This window comes from Saccopteryx leptura, chromosome 6, assembly GCF_036850995.1.
Source record: "Saccopteryx leptura isolate mSacLep1 chromosome 6, mSacLep1_pri_phased_curated, whole genome shotgun sequence".
NCBI lineage: Eukaryota > Metazoa > Chordata > Mammalia > Chiroptera > Emballonuridae > Saccopteryx > Saccopteryx leptura.
The window spans coordinates 195,133,624-195,151,332 of record NC_089508.1 but is presented as its reverse complement, the minus strand read 5'-3'; the positions used below and the strand labels follow the sequence as shown (position 1 = coordinate 195,151,332).

General features: G+C 64.5%; 1 protein-coding gene across 5 annotated transcripts in view; it reads right to left on the bottom strand.

Annotated features, from left to right (window-relative positions):
- Positions 1–11,776: 11,776 nt before the first annotated feature.
- The window catches only part of MAD1L1 (mitotic arrest deficient 1 like 1), a 318,931-nt gene continuing 312,998 nt past the window's right edge, over positions 11,777–17,709 (bottom strand). For all 5 annotated transcript variants that reach the window (XM_066344271.1, XM_066344270.1, XM_066344272.1 and 2 more), the window contains one exon: positions 11,777–12,229. In XM_066344271.1, coding sequence (XP_066200368.1) covers positions 12,071–12,229 — 159 coding nt within the window. In that variant the 3' untranslated portion in view covers positions 11,777–12,070. The remainder of the gene's footprint in view (positions 12,230–17,709) is intronic.

Below are 17,709 nucleotides of genomic sequence, written 5' to 3'. Positions count from 1 at the left end.
GGTTACCCCCCAGGTACTGGTTCTGGGGTGACGGGGTTTCCTCAGGGGGGGCGGGAACCTGGACCTCGCCCCACGCACACAAGTCACCAGATACGGCTCCTAAAAACCAGGAAGCGCCAAGGAAAAGATACGGAATGATCCCGGGCTACGCAGAGACCAGAGACGTCTCAAAAATACGCAAAAAGAACCATTCGGAAGTGATAAATTGGGCTTCATTAAATTTGGAAAATTTGTTCATTGGGAGACGTTATCAGGCAAAGAAGTCAGCAGGCCCACAGCTGGGGGGGCTGCGCGGGGTGGGGGTGGGGCAGCCACGGCTGACGGTGCTCACCCCCCCAGACACGGAGAACACCCCTCCGGAGAGAGGAAAACAACCCAATTTGCAAATGGGCAACAAAAAAGGACAGCTTCCAAGGATGTCCATCTGTCCTCACAAGTGACGGAGGAGCTGGGCAAACGGAAAGCCAGCATCTCTCCTGAGACCCGCGGGAGGTCACGGGGTGAACTGCTGTCCCCAGTGGGGAGACCCGCGGGAGGTCACGGGGTGAACTGCTGTCCCCAGTGGGGAGACCCGTGGGAGGTCACGGGGTGAACTGCTGTCCCCCAGTGGAGGGGGACCCGCGGGAGGTCACGGGGTGAACTGCTGTCCCCAGTGGGGAGACCCATGGAGGTCACGGGGTGAACTGCTGTCCCCAGTGGGGAGACCCGCGGGAGGTCACGGGGTGAACTGCTGTCCCCAGTGGAGGGGGACCCGCGGGAGGTCACGGGGTGAACTGCTGTCCCCAGTGGGGAGACCCGCGGGAGGTCACGGGGTGAACTGCTGTCCCCAGTGGGGAGACCCGCGGGAGGTCACGGGGTGAACTGCTGTCCCCAGTGGAGGGGGACCCGTGGGAGGTCACGGGGTGAACTGCTGTCCCCAGTGGAGGGGGACCCGCGGGAGGTCACAGGGTGAACTGCTGTCCCCCAGTGGAGGGGGACCCGCGGGAGGTCACAGGGTGAACTGCTGTCCCCAGTGGAGGGGGACCCGCGGGAGGTCACGGGGTGAACTGCTGTCCCCAGTGGGGGGACCCACGGGAGGTCACGGGGTGAAGTGGGGAGACCCGTGGGAGGTCACGGGGTGAACTGCTGTCCCCAGTGGGGAGACCCGCGGGAGGTCACGGGGTGAACTGCTGTCCCCAGTGGGGAGACCCACGGGAGGTCACGGGGTGAACTGCTGTCCCCAGTGGGGGGACCCGCGGGAAGTCACGGGGTGAACTGCTGTCCCCAGTGGGGAGACCCGCGGGAGGTCACGGGGTGAACTGCTGTCCCCAGTGGGGAGACCCGCGGGAGGTCACGGGGTGAACTGCTGTCCCCAGTGGGGAGACCCGCGGGAGGTCACGGGGTGAACTGCTGTCCCCAGTGGGGAGACCCGCGGGAGGTCACGGGGTGAACTGCTGTCCCCAGTGGGGAGACCCGCGGGAGGTCACGGGGTGAACTGCTGTCCCCAGTGGGGAGCCCGACAGGGACACACCAGGGACAACTCACCAGTAGGGAGACGTGGGCCCGGCAGGAAGGGAGGCTGAGCCCAGGGTTCCGGGGGCTCTGGGGATGCAGGCCCCCAGCCTCAGCTTTGCTCTGGGGTTCTAGCAGCTTCTCACAGGGACGACAGGAACATCCCACCCCGCGCCCAGGGAAGAAGCTGCGTGATAGGCCGGCGGGCAGCACGCAGCACGCAGCACGCAGCACGCAGCACGCACCACGTAGCACGCAGCACGCAGCACGCACGACGCAGCACGCAGTTCTCTTAACCAGCCTCACCTGCGGCCTCACCTGAGCCTCACCTGCGTGCAGTCGAGAGGCCATGAGCGAGAGGGAGACTCCTGCCGGAAGAGCCTCCCCCTCGCAGGGCACAGGCTTTGCTGTGTCCCCAGTGGAGGGCGGGACCTCCCCCCCCCCCCCCCGCCCCCGGGCCAGGGTTCCTGGTCCTACAGGGAAACCCCATGCAGAAGCACAGGGGTCCCCTCGCCGGGCAGAGTCACTGGCACTCTGGACTCTTACTGTCCCTGCGCGGGGGGGGGGGGGGTGTTAGCTCTGTCCCCGAGGTCCCCTCGCCGGGCAGAGTCTCTAGCACTCTGGAACTTACTGTCCCTGCGCGGGGGGGGGGGGTGTTAGCTCTGTCCCCGGGGACACTGGTGGGCGGGACGTGAACCCCCTTGACGGCTGGGCATGCTCCCCGCACAAACACGGGCACCTGTTCTTGAGAGCCGGGCACTTGCAGGGGGTCACGGGGCTGAAGTCCAGCGCGGGAGCTCCCTCTGGTCCTTCACCAGGACCTGCTCACACAGGGGACCCGAGTGAGGACAGCAAAGGGGACAGTCTGCTCGCCCCTGAGATGCTCTCGGCAGCGCAGTGACGGGGAGGCGCGTGCCCACGTGTCCCCGAGCGGACACAGGGACCTGGGGACCAGGGGGCTGCGCCTCGCGGGGAGGGGACGAGGACTGCGGGGCTGGAAGGAGGGAATTTCCTGGAACGACGATGGTCATGTCCTCTGAGCCACCGGGCGGGGCTCGGGGTCCACAAGCATATACATTTGTCACTGAAGACGTTTCCGTTCCGTCTAGTAAATGTTACTTCCAAACAGAGAAGGCGTCCACGAACCACAAACGCTCGTGTCAATGCCACAGGTGCCAGGTCCCTGGCAACCAGGAGCTGGGGCTACTCACCTCGCAATGCGCTGATGCGCTGATGTGGGGGTGCAGGGGACCGGGACACTCACGGCGGACGAGGTGACGTCACACGTTCCCCGTGAGGCGTTTCCACAACAGACGCTGGGAGAGAACGAGCCCGTAGCCCGAGGTCCCCTGCGTCCCCGCTCGTGCTGTCCCCTCCGTGCGGTCGCTGATTAAGATGCTGACGCGTTGACGTGAGTGGACAGGTGGCCGCAGGACAGAGCAGAGCCTGAGAGACCCTCTCACCCCGACGCGTGATGAATGGTGGCCGGGCGGCCGGCGCTCGGGAAAGAGGCGTTTTAACAAAGCCGCCTCGACAATTAGCTGTCCGCCTGGAAAGAAGGGAGATTGGATTTCTGTCTCCACATAAATAAAACCTCCCAGACAACGTGTGGCCTCGCAGTCAGGATGGACGCGCACCTGGGGAGGGCGGGCCGCGGGGGGCAGCGTCCAGTGCCCGTGTCCACGTGACTCAGATGGCCAGAGAGGGACACAGGGGTCAATCACGATGTCACCGCGACATGACGCCACGCGTCAGTCCTCACGTCGGCGGAGACGGTGCAGGAAGAGGGGTGCGGAGGGAACAGGCATCTCACGGGTAGGAGGACCGGGTGACCAACGGCAGGAACGGGCTGGAGGAGCTGCCCGTGAGGCCCGGGAGGCGCTGGACGACCGGGGACAGCGGAGCAGCACGGGCTGTGGGTCGTTTGGGGGCCCTGGCCCCGGCGCTCCGCACACGTCCGACTTCGCCCTGTAAGTGGGAGGCGGGCGGCGGCGGTGGCCACTCTCTGTCTGGCTCCATCCTGGAGAAACGCTTGTCACCAGCCCAAGGAGCCGCTCGGGGCGTCCGCAGCACGTTGCCGTTAGCAGCAAACACCGAGGAGCAGCCCAGGGGCGCCCCGGACGGGGGAGGGACCAGGGCACGTGTGTGTCACGTGCACAGTGGCCCAGACTCACGCCCCGTGCAGATGAGTGTCCACAGCGCAGAGAGCACGAGGGGAACGCGTCGACAGGAGACAGTCCCGGAGCCGGCAGACGAGACCGCCGGGGGTGACGGCCAGCAGCACAGCGGGAAGTTAATAAACACGCAGCCCAGGGCGGTGGCTGAGCAGAGGGGAGTCCGGCCCACCTGGAGTTGGGGCGGGGAGGCGGCTCCACGGGGTTCTCTGCGTCGTGATGACCGGTAGCACGCGAGGGGACATTCCCTGGCGGGTGTCACAGACACACCACCAAGGTAACTCACCCAGGAAACGGCACGTCTGAGATGCCCAGGCGTCGTGGAACGGACGGCGGATGCCCCGTGCCGCTGAGCAGAGAGCGCGCAGAGATACGGGGAGTCAGCTCCGCGGCAGCCGCCCTGGGACCTCCGGCCACGGTTTGCTCACCCCTGCCCCCCACCGCCCCGCCCTCTGCAGCCCTCTCCCTCGCCTGAGCCCACAGGACGAGACGCCGCGTCTCTGATGCCAGGACCTGGCTCCCACGCGTCCTCTGCTTGGCGGCCCCTCAGCCTCCTCCCTGTCTCCCCGTGGGGGCCCCCCTGCTTTCCAGCCCAGACGCTCGCACGCCCTAGGGCTGGGGTCTTCCCGGATGCAGGGGCGTCACACGCGGGCCACCTCCCATCGGGAAGCTGTCCCCGCAGGTGCCGGTCGGGACTCCCTCCCTCGCTGGTCACCTTCTCCCTGGGGGTGGCCCCGTCCTGCTGCCCCCCCCCCCCCCCCCCCGTCACCCTCTGTGTCCAGTCAGCGTGTCCACAGGCGCTCCCGCCACCAGGCCGACATCCCCAGCTTCCGCCCTGGGCCTGCCGCCGCCCACGGGCAGCTCTGGTCAGCTCTGCTGCTCGTGTCCCACAGCGGGGGCCTCAGCCCCCACCTTTCGTCTCATCCCCCCGTCCTTGAATAGAGATGTCGCCTGTGACGAGCTGCACCCCCGAGGACCCAGCTTGTGACGCCCACAGCTAGGAGCCCCTGGCCAGGCGAGGGCGAGGGAGTGCCCCACGTGACGCCTGTGTCCCCTCAGCCCTTGGTGGCTTCGTCCATGAAGCTGCTCAGGGCCCCCAGCCGAGTGTCCCAGGGGTGGGGTGGGGGGCAGCCCTCTGTCGATCTCCACAGGGCGCTGACGCCCGGGGTGGGGGGACCCTCGCTGTTCTCTGTGAGAACCCATTAAGCCGGTTTCCTTAAATATTTAAACGCTTTTACCATGAATGAATCCCAAGTAAAGAAAATTATCCAATAACATTTCCCAGATATTTAGATATTGATTACAACCTTGAATCAAGTGCTTCCAAATGTTTAATTAAAACCTCAAGCTAAGTACATGAGATTTACTTTAAACGGTTTCACCTCTACCAGCAGGTGAAAGCCACACGCCGGGGACCTGAAGGTCTGTGTCCGCTGCTGTCCACACGCGGGGGCCACCCCCCCTGTGGGGCTGTGTTTGCAGGGGAGCCTTTAGGAGGTGACCAGGTGAAGTGAGGTCACCGGGGGGAGGCCTTGGCCCCCAAAGAGAGGACAAAGGGACAGAAAGGCGCCCTCTCTCTGCCACCGGGGACACAGCCAGCCGGGAAACCCTCCCCAGGAGGAACCAAACCCCACGACCCCTGCCCCTTGGGCGTCCGGCCTCCGGAGCTGTGGGTCAGTCTGCTCAAGCCGCTCGGCTGGCCGGTGGTATTTTGTTAGGACGGCCGCAGCCAAGACACCCCAGTTGTCACAAGCTTCCAAGTGGGGAGTGTGGGGGCCAGAGAGACACCAGGCGGGGAGCAGGACCATTTGCCCGGGCCCGACGGTGGCGTGTCCTGTCTCTGCAGTGGACGCTGCCACCGGCAATGTCAACTCCAGGGGGCGCACGGGGTTCTCCCGGGCCCCTCGCCTCTGCCGTCCTGAGTGGCCCCCCAGGGTTGCCGCAGTCTTCCAGAAACAACAGCCGGGGGGTCGCCTGCAGGCCCTGGTTCCTCAGCCACGGGTGGCCGGTGACACACTGCACCCACTGTGCATCCGTGCGCCCTGCGCGTGGTCACGAGTCCCACGTGGGCACTTCACCCCTCCTTCCCGGGGGGACTGCATGGATGGCCCTGCAGAGCACTTCCGGGGAACTGGGCGTCCGTGCCCGGGACCCCCCACCCACAGTCCCAGAGCTGGAACGGTGTGATTGCGGGCAGCCAGCGACTGACGGCTCCTCCTCATCATCATCAGGGCCACGGACCAGTCCGGTCCCCAGGAGGCGACAGGGTCCGCAGGCTGGCCCCCTCGCTGGGCCTGTGGCTCCGCCCCCCCCTTCCTGGCCCACATGGGGCTGTCCCCACACCTCCCTTGGTCACTGTGGGCTAAGTCCACGGCATGGTCTCCAGGCGACAGACTAATGAGCATGTTTCATTCTCTCCTTAGACTTGGCTACACTTCCCAAATATTTTACAATGAAGGCGTGAACTCTGTAAGAAAGAAACAACTTCTCCCCCATGTTTGTTTTCAAGCAAAAGTATCACCGCTGCTTCCAGCCGGGGTGAAGGCCCTGACACCCTCCCCGTGGGCTCTCAGGGACTTGTGGCCGCCAGGAACGGGCGGGACCTGGTGTCCCTGGCCACCTGCCCTGGGCTGTATCTGCCCTCCTCTCCCACTTCAACTTGGCCTCCCTCTGGCTCAGAAGGGGTTAAGATGCTCCACCAATGCAAATTAGATGTAATTAATCCTTTTCATCAGTTGCAAATATACCTTCTGAACCCTATTAAAAACATGAATATGCAAATGCAGACCTTTTTAAATTCTCATTTTCAAGGACTTGGCATTGGGGTTTGATTAGTGAATTCTGTTAACAGCCTGTAAACCTGGTGCAAAATTCAATTTCCATTTTAAGTTCAGGGAAAAAAAAATAAAATAAAAGAGAAAACACACAGAGGTGGCTGGTAATTGAGCTAATTACCCGGTTATACTGGAGAGGAGGCCCACAGAGCGAGCAGGAGGGCGCAGGGTCCCGGCTGCCTGACCGGCTGACCACCTGACCGCCTGACTCCGGCCAGCTCGCACAGAGGCCCCCAGCCCTGCATCCCCATGGCGGGTCCCGCTGTCCACCCATTTCCCAGATGTGGAAACTGAGGCTCCCAGGGCAGGAGGGGGAGAATGCACCTGTGGGTGCCGCTGAGCCCCCACTGCACAAGCCCCTGGTAACCACTAGGCCATGAGGCCGCCTGGGCCCAGCTGTCAGGGAGGAGGGGCTTCCGGAGGAAGCGGACGGGACCCTCCGGGCCCACACGTGACCTCTGTCCATGGGAACATCACGCACCCCTTCCCGGCTCTGCCGCCATCTCCACGGGCTGGGGGACAATTTGACGGTGCCTTTGAGCATGACAATAACTAAAACAAGACCCTGAATTTGGGAGTCCCCGTGCCCAAAAGAGGGGGTGAGGCGAACGTCTTCTTAATTCACCGTCATTCACCAGGTAACTATCGGTTACGTGTGGGAGCAGAGCCCAGCGATATTGGGTAAATGAAACCTATAAAAAAATATTAAAATTTCTTCTTGCGTTTGGAAGCGTGGCTGCCGGACAGCCCTGGGGTGCAGGCTCCTGGGACGAGGGGGCCCCCGAGAGAAGATACAGATGCCACCCTCTATGTGCATGTCATATATAAAACACCGTCTGCAGGGAGGGACTGCCAGGCAGGACAAGTGCCACGGGGGACAGAGGCCGCTCAGGAGGGGGTGGCCCTCAATTACTAGCAACCTCTGTGTGTTTTTTATTTTATTTTATTTTCTGAACTTAAAATGGAAATTGAATATTGTACCAGGTTTACAGGCTGTTAACAGAATTCACTAATCAAACCCCAATGCCACCCAGCCGTCACCACACAGGACCCCAGCGGGCTGGGCATCTTAAACAGCAGAGATGTTTCCTCATCACCCTGGAAACTGGAGGTTGGAGGTCCAGGTGCAGGCAGGGCTGGGTCCTCCTTCCCGAGGCCTCTCTCCGTGGCGTGAGGACGGCCGTCTCCTCTCGGGGTCGTCCTGTGCGTGTCTGCGTCCTAATCTCTTCTTCTCATAAAAGACACTGGTCCCCTTGGACCGACTCCCACCAACAGGATCTCATTTTTAAATTAGTCACCCCTTTAAAGATCCTGCCTCCAAGTCCTGTGGCAATGCCGAGGTTCTCGGGGTTCGGGACGCAGTTCAGCTCACCGCCAAGGACGGGACAGACGGACGGAGGCCAGGACAGGTGGGAATTGCGGGGAAGGGCGCTCCTGCTGGGGCAACAACACTGAATTTCTGGGTGCACAGCTCTCAAAAGTATTAACCAATCAGGAAAAAACAAAACAAAACAAAACAAAAGAAAATGTACCACTCCATCTTGCAAAGGTACCTTTGGAAAAGACGGCCCGTGAGCAGGTGGAGCCAGGCGCAAGGGAGAGGTTGACACACACACACCAGACGTTTAATTTGAATCCGGAACTCAGTTTGGTTGCTGGCTGTGTTTTCTCAGCCCTTGTGTGTTCTTTCAAGGGCCGACCGAAATGAGTTCAGAACCATGGAAGTTCTGCCAGACGCTGTCGATTTTACTTTAAAATGAGAATCTGGTGTTTCTGTCAGTTATTGTTTTCAATAAAAACCTCCTAAGTGTTTTTTAAATAACAACAACAACAAAAACCCAGTGAAATACACCAGCAGATGCTGTTGTGGAGAATTTCCCAGAGGACTGTCGTCGGGTGAGGATGCCGTGCGGCAGCCCCATCCGGGGACTCCCGAACCGGGAAGGGGGGGGCAGAGGCTGCTTGTTTCTGTGGGTCCCTCTGTGAGGTGTGGACGCGTCCCGTCCCGAAGGAAGGGGCCAGGGTCCCGGGGCCCGGGGCCCGGGGAGCTTTTCCCGATTACTCTACATTCCTGTTGGGGGAGGGTCTTTCTCCATTGGAAACGCATTAAATCTGTGCAGCTGAAGAATGAAAACAACGTAACTGGGGCCCTCGCTCCTGCTAGCTGGCCCTCTTGCTCTGTGTGACCCGGGGCGAGGCCCTGCCCCTCTCTGGGCCTGAAGCAGGAATTTAAATCATGGTTAGAGCCACCAGCCGTCACTGTGAGTGTATGCGTGTACATACACGTCACAATCACGTGCACATACATGCACATGTGTCCACGGATTCTATACCCTGGACCTCTGAGTCGTCACCTGTGAGGCCCCCTATCGCCTCCAGCTCTGGTGTCTTGGTGGTGACGTTGGATCTGCGGACCTGGGCCAGTCTGACCCGGGAGCTGAGTGGTTGAGGGGCCATGAATTCAGCCACGAGAGCCGGGGCGGGTCCAGGCCTGGCACAGACGGGCACGCGTCCCAGGACAATCCCTGCCCTTCCTGGACCTCGGCGCCTTCCCCCGACAAGACCTGACCTGCAGGATCCTTATGGGACGGGGACACGCTCATCCTCAGGGGGACGAGGTCTGTCACGTCGGGAGTTTCCCTCAGGTGAGAGCTTCGTGGACTTGGCCCACCTGGGCTCACGTCCCATGCAGATTTGGGTCGAGTGGGCCCGGATGGGGGGGCCTGAGAACCTGCATTTCCCCCAGCCCCTGGTCCAGGCTCCGTGATGTGAGGAGCTGGAGGAAGCCCTGGATCTATTCACTCTCAGAAGAACAGGAACGAGATGGTGCAGGAGACATGGTTCTGTCCCAGCTCAGACTCCGGGCCTGATGCTGCAGGGGGCGGGGCGGGGCGTGCCGTGCCGCCTGGCTGGGCGGGTCCGCAGGGAAGGGGGGCCCTGGAGGAGGCGGGCGGGGCCCAGCGCTCCCTGGTGCCCCCAGCAGCCCCGTCACACGTCAACTCCTGTCAGCTCCTGGCAATTACAGTTCACGGCAGCGGCACTAATCCCTCACAACCAGCCATTAGCAGCTTAAGAGCCACTTAGCATGGCGCCCACTAATGAGCTGGCTCGCCTGGGACCTGCTGGAACGGCTTTCTGCGGTCGGGCCTCTGGGAAGCAGGGACCACGGCCCGCTGGCCCATCTGCACGCCGGGCCCCCGAGCTCCGGACAGTCCCTCCCCCTGGAGAATGTTCATGGGACCCGGGCAGGTCGTCGGGATGGTGGGGACGGAGGGTGACCTGGTGCCTCTTCTCAGCAAAGGACAGTCCCACCAGTCAGCCTCGCGGTGGCCCCGGGGTGCGCACTCGGGGGGGGGGGTGTCACAGCCTGGGGGGCTTTCAGGGGAGGGGCCTCAGAGACTCAGCGTGGAGGAGGGTGGGGAGACCAAGGCAGGGCACCCGTGGGAGGCAGGTCCTGGGAGCCGTTGTTGGCACCTACCCTCTCCTCCTACAGAAGGTGGGACGGGTGGAGGCGGTGGCCCAAGATCTAGGCAGGGAGCCCCACCTTGCGAGGTGACCCACAGGCTGAGGACAGCTCAGGAAGTGTGTGGAGCCCTGTGGCTGTGGGACCCTGGGCACACGATGGGCAGTGTGGGGGGCGGTGGCCAGAGGCACCTTGGCCACGGGGGGTGGTGTGTGTGCCCCCCGGGGGAGCTGGCCTGTGTGGCAGGGAGGGTGGCTCCCCTGCTCTGAGCCCCTCGCTCAGCCCGCCCCCCTGCTGCCTGGTTCCAGTTCACTGAGGACAGGCCTTGGGGTGCCCGCTGGCCTCGCACCCCCTTGTGGGCCCAGGGGTGATGGCTCGCTCTGCTGCCCACTGGGCAGGGTCAGGAGCTGTCCTGCCTACGTCACAGGACACCCCTGCCCTGGCCAGCTGGCTGGGGGGTGGGGAGGGCCATGGACGCAGCCCCATTCACAGCTGGACTCCGGGCTCCGGGGGTGGAGAAAGGCTCCGTCCCCCGGCCCCGAGCGCCCACCCAGCCCTGGGGCCCCTCTGCCCACAGAGGAGGTCTGGGGCTCATGAGCGGAGGTTGGGCAGGACCAAGTGTGGGGTGAGGTCTATGGCCTCAAACCTCAGATGCCCCACCCGCCACTCCAGGGGCCCAGGTGGTGCCCGCGAGATGGTGGCTTCACTCCGGGCTGGCGCAGCCTGGCACCTGGAAGGGCTGCCCAGCGATGGTGGCAGGAAGCACCCTGGGTGCTCTGGGGCCTGTGCCGTGACAGCCTGGCACCTGGAAGGGCTGCCCAGCGATGGTGGCAGGAGGCACCCTGGGTGCTCTGGGGCCTGTGCCGTGACAGCCTGGCACCTGGAAGGGCTGCCCAGCGATGGTGGCAGGAGGCACCCTGGGGTGCTCTGGGGCCTGCGCCGTGACAGCCTGGCACCTGGAAGGGCTGCCCAGCGATGGTGGCAGGAAGCACCCTGGGGTGCCCTGGGGCCTGTGCCGTGACAGCCGGCACCTACGCTCCCTCTGAGCACCCGTGGCTTAGCCGGCCTCCAGCGTGGGGCAGAGCAGTTTGGAAACGAGCCTTGTTGCTGTCCCACTGCTGACGGTGACGGTGACCGCAGTGACGTGGCAGCCTCTGTCCTCTCTCGAGTGCAGCTCACCCAAAGTGTCCACAGGGCCAATGACCCTGGCTGGACAGGTCCCGGCTCTGATCAACCTGTGGCCCCAGAAGCCACCCCTCCACGCCCTCACCTTCTGCTCTGTGGGCAGGGGACAGCAAAGCCCCCAGGGCTGTGCTGTGAACAGGGGCTGGGGTTCCAGCAGGAGAGCCGGGGCTGCAGCTGGCCGCCCGCACCCCTGCCTGAGGCTCGCGTTCTGGTCCAAGCGGCCTGAGAAGGAGTCTCCTCCTTCGACTGGGGGGCGGGGCTTGGGGTGGGCGGGGCTGGGATCACGGGGCGGGGCGGGGCTCAGGGGCGGGGTTGGGATCACGGGGTGGGGCGGGGCTCAGGAGTGGGGCGGGGCTCAGGGGGCGGGGCAGCTCGCCTCCCAGGCCCGCTCTTGGGGAGGATGCATCGGGTCCAGGAGGCAGGTGGCGGGCGTCTGAGACGTGTGTGCTGGGTGCAGACTCTGTGGGCAGAAAGCAGGGACACCTTCGTCTTCTGTGGCGGGGAGGCTGCCAGCACTTCCTCTCCCGTGCCGGCCCCGCTGCCCCCACAGCTCTCCTGGGCTCGGGCCTGCATGGGGGCCCCCGGGCAGCTCACCGGCCCAGGCATCAGATAAACACAGCAAGCGGACAGGTGGTCAGGAGGAAACTTTATTTCATAAGAACAGGGTCTTTGTCTGGTGGCCACAGGTACACCTGCTGGGCTCCCAAGCGGGGCATTAAGTGGCATGTGGGCCACCGTGGTGGGGGGACAGGACAGAGGGTGGAGCCCTTCCTTGCTGAGTGGCCTGAGCTCAGGGACTGGCGCCCTGGGCAGCTTCACCCACGCGGGGAGGCAAGCCCACCGGCCTGTGCGGTCCTCTGGGAGGGGCTCAGGGCCCCCGTGTCTTCACGGCGCCCGCCCCCACCTCCAGAGCGAGGGCGCGGCTAGGCCAGGGTCTGGCGGCTGAAGAGCTCGAGGGTGAGGGCGCTGAGGAAGGCGGGGATGCTGTCCTGCTGCAGCAGGTGCAGGGCGATGAGCTCGGGCACCGTGCGCGAAAACTCCGTCTCCAGCAGCTGCATCCTGCTCCCCGAGGGCCCCGTGGCCTGCAGGGGGGGAGAGGGGGCAATGGTTAGCGCTGCGGTGGCCGGGGGGGGTCTCCCACTCCCTCCCCCACGGCCCAGGAGGCCCCAGCGAGTGGGAGCCACGGCCTGCTGCCCCAGCCTCCCTTGTGCTGTCAGGGCCCAGGCCAGACAGGGACCCGCCTGCCAGACCACAGAGCTCACAGAGGCCGCCCGGCCGCCCACATCCAGGCGCTGCCAGCAGGTGACCCATTTCCCCAGCCTCCTGGGGGTGGGGGCAGTCCCGTCTCAGTGGGTGTGGTCTCACCCACAGTTCTGAAATCTCGAGGCTGGGGCATGGGTGTGGCTTTAGCTCAGCAGACCCTCCAGGTCACCCACCCACCCTCTCCACCCTCAGACCCAACCGGTGACAAGGATGCAGCCTCACAGTCTACGTGCTGGTGACCAGTGCCGCCCTGAGCACTGAGCACTCTCAGGGACAGACAGGTGCTTACCAGGTGCTCTGGGGCTGCAGGGCCCAGCATGGTCCCCTTTTAAGACGAAGGTTGCCCTGGCCAGTTGGCTCAGTGGTAGAGTGTTGGCCTGGCGTGCAGGAATCCCGGGTTCGATTCCCGGCCAGGGCACACAGGAGAGGCGCCCATCTGCTTCTCCACCCCTCCCCCTCTCCTTCCTCTCTGTCTCTCTCTTCCCCTCCCGCAGCCAAGGCTCCATTGGAGCAAAGATGGCCCGGGCGCTGGGGATGGCTCCTTGGCCTCTGCCCCAGGCGCTGGAGTGGCTCTGGTCGCAACAGAGCGACGCCCCAGATGGGAAGAGCATCGCCCCCTGGTGGGTGTGCCCAGTGGATGCCAGTCGGGCGCATGAGGGAGTCTGTCTGACTGCCTCCCTGCTTTTTCACTGAATTATAAAAAAAGAAAGATGAAGGCCAAGGTGCCGCTGAACCTGATTCCCGTCACGGCAACCATGAAAGAGAAGGGCACCCGCGGCCCTTCCTGGGCTGCACGCCCGCAGTGCACCTGCCGCACGGCCCCGGAAACCCTGCAGAACGCTCCCTGTTGGGTGTGTGTCTGTAGAGGGCTCGCGTCCAGACACCTGCAGCTCTTACAGCTCGGACAAGAAGACAACACAGTCACAGGTGGGCAGAGGCTCTGGGTGGACAGGCCTCCCGGGGAGGCAAGAGACGGCCCAGAAGCACAGGGCAGGCTGCTCGACGCCCCTGGTGTTTGGGAGACGCCCGTCAAACCACGGCAGACGTCAGTTCTCACTGCGAGAGGCCCGAGACCAGAGACAGGAGAACCAGCACCAGCTGGCGAGGGTGTGACGAGGACCTGACCTGGAGGGACGGTGTGTCCACTGCGGTGTGTCCACTGTGGTGGGTCCGTACCGGGTTAGCCATGTGACCCAGCAACCCCACTCGCGGCGTGCTCCCCGGAGGAAGGGGAACACCTGTGCCCACGGAGACCTGCCCAGGTCACCCCCGTCACATGTGAAAGCAGCCGTCCACAGGTGACAGGAGACAGAAAATGTGGTGCAGCCACCGGGGCCACGGCTCAGCCACGAGAAGGGGCGACGTCCTGACACACACCACACACAGGTGAGCGTGAAAACGTGCTCACGGACACAGACGTCCATGTCGGCATGATGCCACCCGCACCAAGTGTCCACAGAGAGAGAGGGCAGGGGAGCGGTGGCCGGGCGGGGCTGGGGACAGAGAGACGAGTGACTGCGTGGAGCGGGCTCCTCTGCGGGGTGGGGACGCGCCACAGCAGAGCAGGCGCAGGCCCGCAGCTCCGCGAGCTCCAGGCTGAGGCGGGCACGGTAACGGGTACACCGCAGGGGCCCTGACCTCCCTCTCAGCAGAGCTGTTTATCAAAACCAGGGTCCCTCTGCCCAGCTGCCCAGAACGGCCTGGGCCGGCCCCCAGGTGTTGGCCCTCACCTGCGGGCAGGTGTCCTTAGTGCAGCCACTACCTGAGGGCCTGGAGGGGACTTGGGAGGGGCGGTGCCCCCCTCCGGGAGCTGCCTGCCTGCTGCCCCCCGCCCCTGCGCCTCCGTGGGCTCCTGGGAGAGGGGCCTCCCTGGGCCGCCTCCTCCCTCTGAGCTCGGCTTGGCTGCCTGTCAAGACGTTCAGCCTTGTCACAGTTCAGCACAAACCATTTCTAAACAAAGTACAAGAAACCACTCTGACCTTTTCCCAAGAAAATCCTTTCATTCTGCCTTCTGTTCTCGACCTGAATTTCCCCTAAATGTCAGAAGGGCTGATTCTCCTCACTGTGCTGGGGGGGGGGGCACAGGCAGCAGGCACAGCGCCGACTGGGGGGGGGGCTCCCACCCGGGCAGTTGAGGCAGCCCCGCCCCCAGGCCCCCGCCCAGCCGGACGTGCTCTGACTCAGCCCCCCTCCCCCCCACCACCAGGCCCCCACCCGCCCGGACGTGCTCTGACTTAAAAGCAGCCGCCCCCTGGGCGCCCCCATCCCTGGGGGCCGTGGGGTCCTAACCCGCATTGCGAGCCAGACTCCTCACCACAGCCGTCTCTGCAGCTGCCGCGCGGGACAGACGGGCTCAGCCTGCGTGGAGCCCGCCACCGCCAGCATGCCCGTGGTGCGGCAGCCACACCCCCGTGTGCTGCTGGGGCCCCGTGGGGGAGGTGACCAGTGCCCGCCACCCCGCTCCCCCGGGGCCTGTGAGGGGCAGTGGCCGCGGCCGCCACGTCAGCAGAACATGTCTGCGCGTGGCCGTCCGTCCGTCCGTCTCTGCTCGGCGCGCTGCCACGCTCAAACACCACCCGGTCCCCAGGTACCTTGTAAATCACGCTAATCACAGCTGCTCACTTAAAACCAGAACGCAATTTTTTAAAAAGCAAATTGCCCAGGAAGGCGTGCCAGCTGTGGCTGGAGCCGTCCCCGTGTCTGCCTCCTCTGTCCTGGCCTCCGCAAGTGACCGGGGGCTGTGCGGCCGTGGGCACCCTGTGGGGACCGCACGCTCAGCCCTAACGATGACGCTCTGGCCTGGTGGCTGGCCGTCACCGCTCAGACCCTGGCCTGGCCTCCAGCAGACCACACTGGCCTCCAGTCAGCTGCACGGCGCGTGTCCCAGGAGCGGTCACAAATGAGGAGGCCTGTGTGCAGGGACCCTGGGGGCGTCGTGGGCAGGGAGGCCTGACTGCAGGGTCAGAGGCCGCCAGACCCCTCCTGGCCCTGCGCTGTGGGTCACTCTCAAAGGCACGTCAGGTGACCCTGCACGGAGCTCACGTGGTTCCTGCCTCCAAAGGGGCCGCCCCTCCCAGTCCTCTCGGGGTCTCGAAGGCAGGGCGGAGCTGGGTGGCACTTCTTCCTGTACCCGGGAGCTGCTCGGGGCCAGCACAGGCCCCACGGGGCAGAGACAGGACTCCCCTCTCCTTCGTGGGGGCCCCCACCGCGGGCTGCCAGGACTCCTAGGCCAGAGGCGAGCGCGATGGGACCCCTGTGAGTAGAAGGTCGCCCGCTGCCGAGGGCGCTGAAGAAAGACAGGGAGGGGGATGAACCCCCCCCCCCGCAGACAGGGAGGGGCGCACGGATGAGACCCCCCCACAGACAGGGAGGGGCGCACAGATGAGACCCCCCCCTGCAGACAGGGAGGGGCGCACGGATGAAACCCCCCCCACTGCAGACAGGGAGGGGCGCACAGATGAAACCCCCCGCAGACAGGGAGGGGCGCATGGATGAACCCCCCCCCCCGCAGACAGGGAGGGGCGCACAGATGAATCCCCCCCCCCGCAGACAGGGAAGGGCGCACGGATGAACCCCCCCCCCCCGCAGACAGGGAGGGGCACACGGATGAAACCCCTGCGGGTGTGGCCCTGGGTTCTGATCCAGCAACAAGAACGCAGCGGGCGGGGCAGGTGCTCCTGGGGCAGCGGAGGCCGCTGTGCGTGTGTGGGGGTGTTGCTAGTGGGGCCGAGTGAGGCTGGGGAGCTGGAGCCCCCGGGGGCCGCTCAGGAGAGAGGAGGGAGCACCCAGCGACAGGGGGCAGGGAACCGAGCAGCTCACAGCGAGCGCCCGTGGACAGCGAGGACGCCTGGAGGGACAGGGCGCCCCAGAGCGCTAGGGCGCGAGGCCGGACAGCGGAGCTCGCTGGGAGGAGAGGGGCCGCATCACTGTGAGCTCCCCGATACCCCTGGGACAGGCGAGCAAAGAAGACCCCAGCGCGGAGGGCGGGGTAACCGGGACAGAACCGAAGGGACCAGGGTGAGAACCAATGACTCGGCAGGCGGCACGCAGGCGGCTCCACAGCAACGCCGACAGAGGCCGAGGGGGGTGACGTCACCGATCGCAGACACCGAACAGGCGCTGGACCCACTAAAACACAATGAGAAAACACTGCAGAAGACCTGTCATGCTCACACACTTGACAACTCAGAAGAATCGGGCAATTCCTTGAAAACCACAAGGTACCAAAACACGGCCGAGGTGACGGATGCCTGAGCCGCCCCGTGACCGTCACCCACACCGAATCTGTAATGAAGAAGTGCCTCGGAAAGAACTCTCCAGTCCCAGACGGTTTCACGGCAGAATTCCATCAAACACTGAAACAGGAATACCAACTCTGCACAGAACACGAGGAGACAGTGTTCCCAAAGTCGACAGTCGGCGAGCACACCAGCCCGTCACTCCAGTGACTCGGGCAGACACCCTCCACACGCCAGCGAGCTCCCTCGCAGCACGGGAGAACACGCAGGAACAAGTCGACAGTCGGCGAGCACACCAGCCCGTCACTCCAGTGACTCGGGCAGACACCCTCCACACGCCAGCGAGCTCCCTCGCAGCACGGGAGAACACGCAGGAACAAGTCGACAGTCGGCGAGCACACCAGCCCGTCACTCCAGTGACTCGGGCAGACACCCTCCACACGCCAGCGAGCTCCCTCGCAGCACGGGAGAACACGCAGGAACAAGTCGACAGTCGGCGAGCACACCAGCCCGTCACTCCAGTGACTCGGGCAGACACCCTCCACACGCCAGCGAGCTCCCTCGCAGCACGGGAGAACACGCAGGAACAAGTCGACAGTCGGCGAGCACACCAGCCCGTCACTCCAGTGACTCGGGCAGACACCCTCCACACGCCAGCGAGCTCCCTCGCAGCACGGGAGAACACGCAGGAACAAGTCGACAGTCGGCGAGCACACCAGCCCGTCACTCCAGTGACTCGGGCAGACACCCTCCACACGCCAGCGAGCTCCCTCGCAGCACGGGAGAACACGCAGGAACAAGTTGACAGTCGGCGAGCACACCAGCCCGTCACTCCAGTGACTCGGGCAGACACCCTCCACACGCCAGCGAGCTCCCTCGCAGCACGGGAGAACACGCAGGAACAAGTCGACAGTCGGTGAGCACACCAGCCCGTCACTCCAGTGACTCGGGCAGACACCCTCCACACGCCAGCGAGCTCCCTCGCAGCACGGGAGAACACGCAGGAACAAGTCGACAGTCGGCGAGCACACCAGCCCGTCACTCCAGGGACTCGGGCAGAC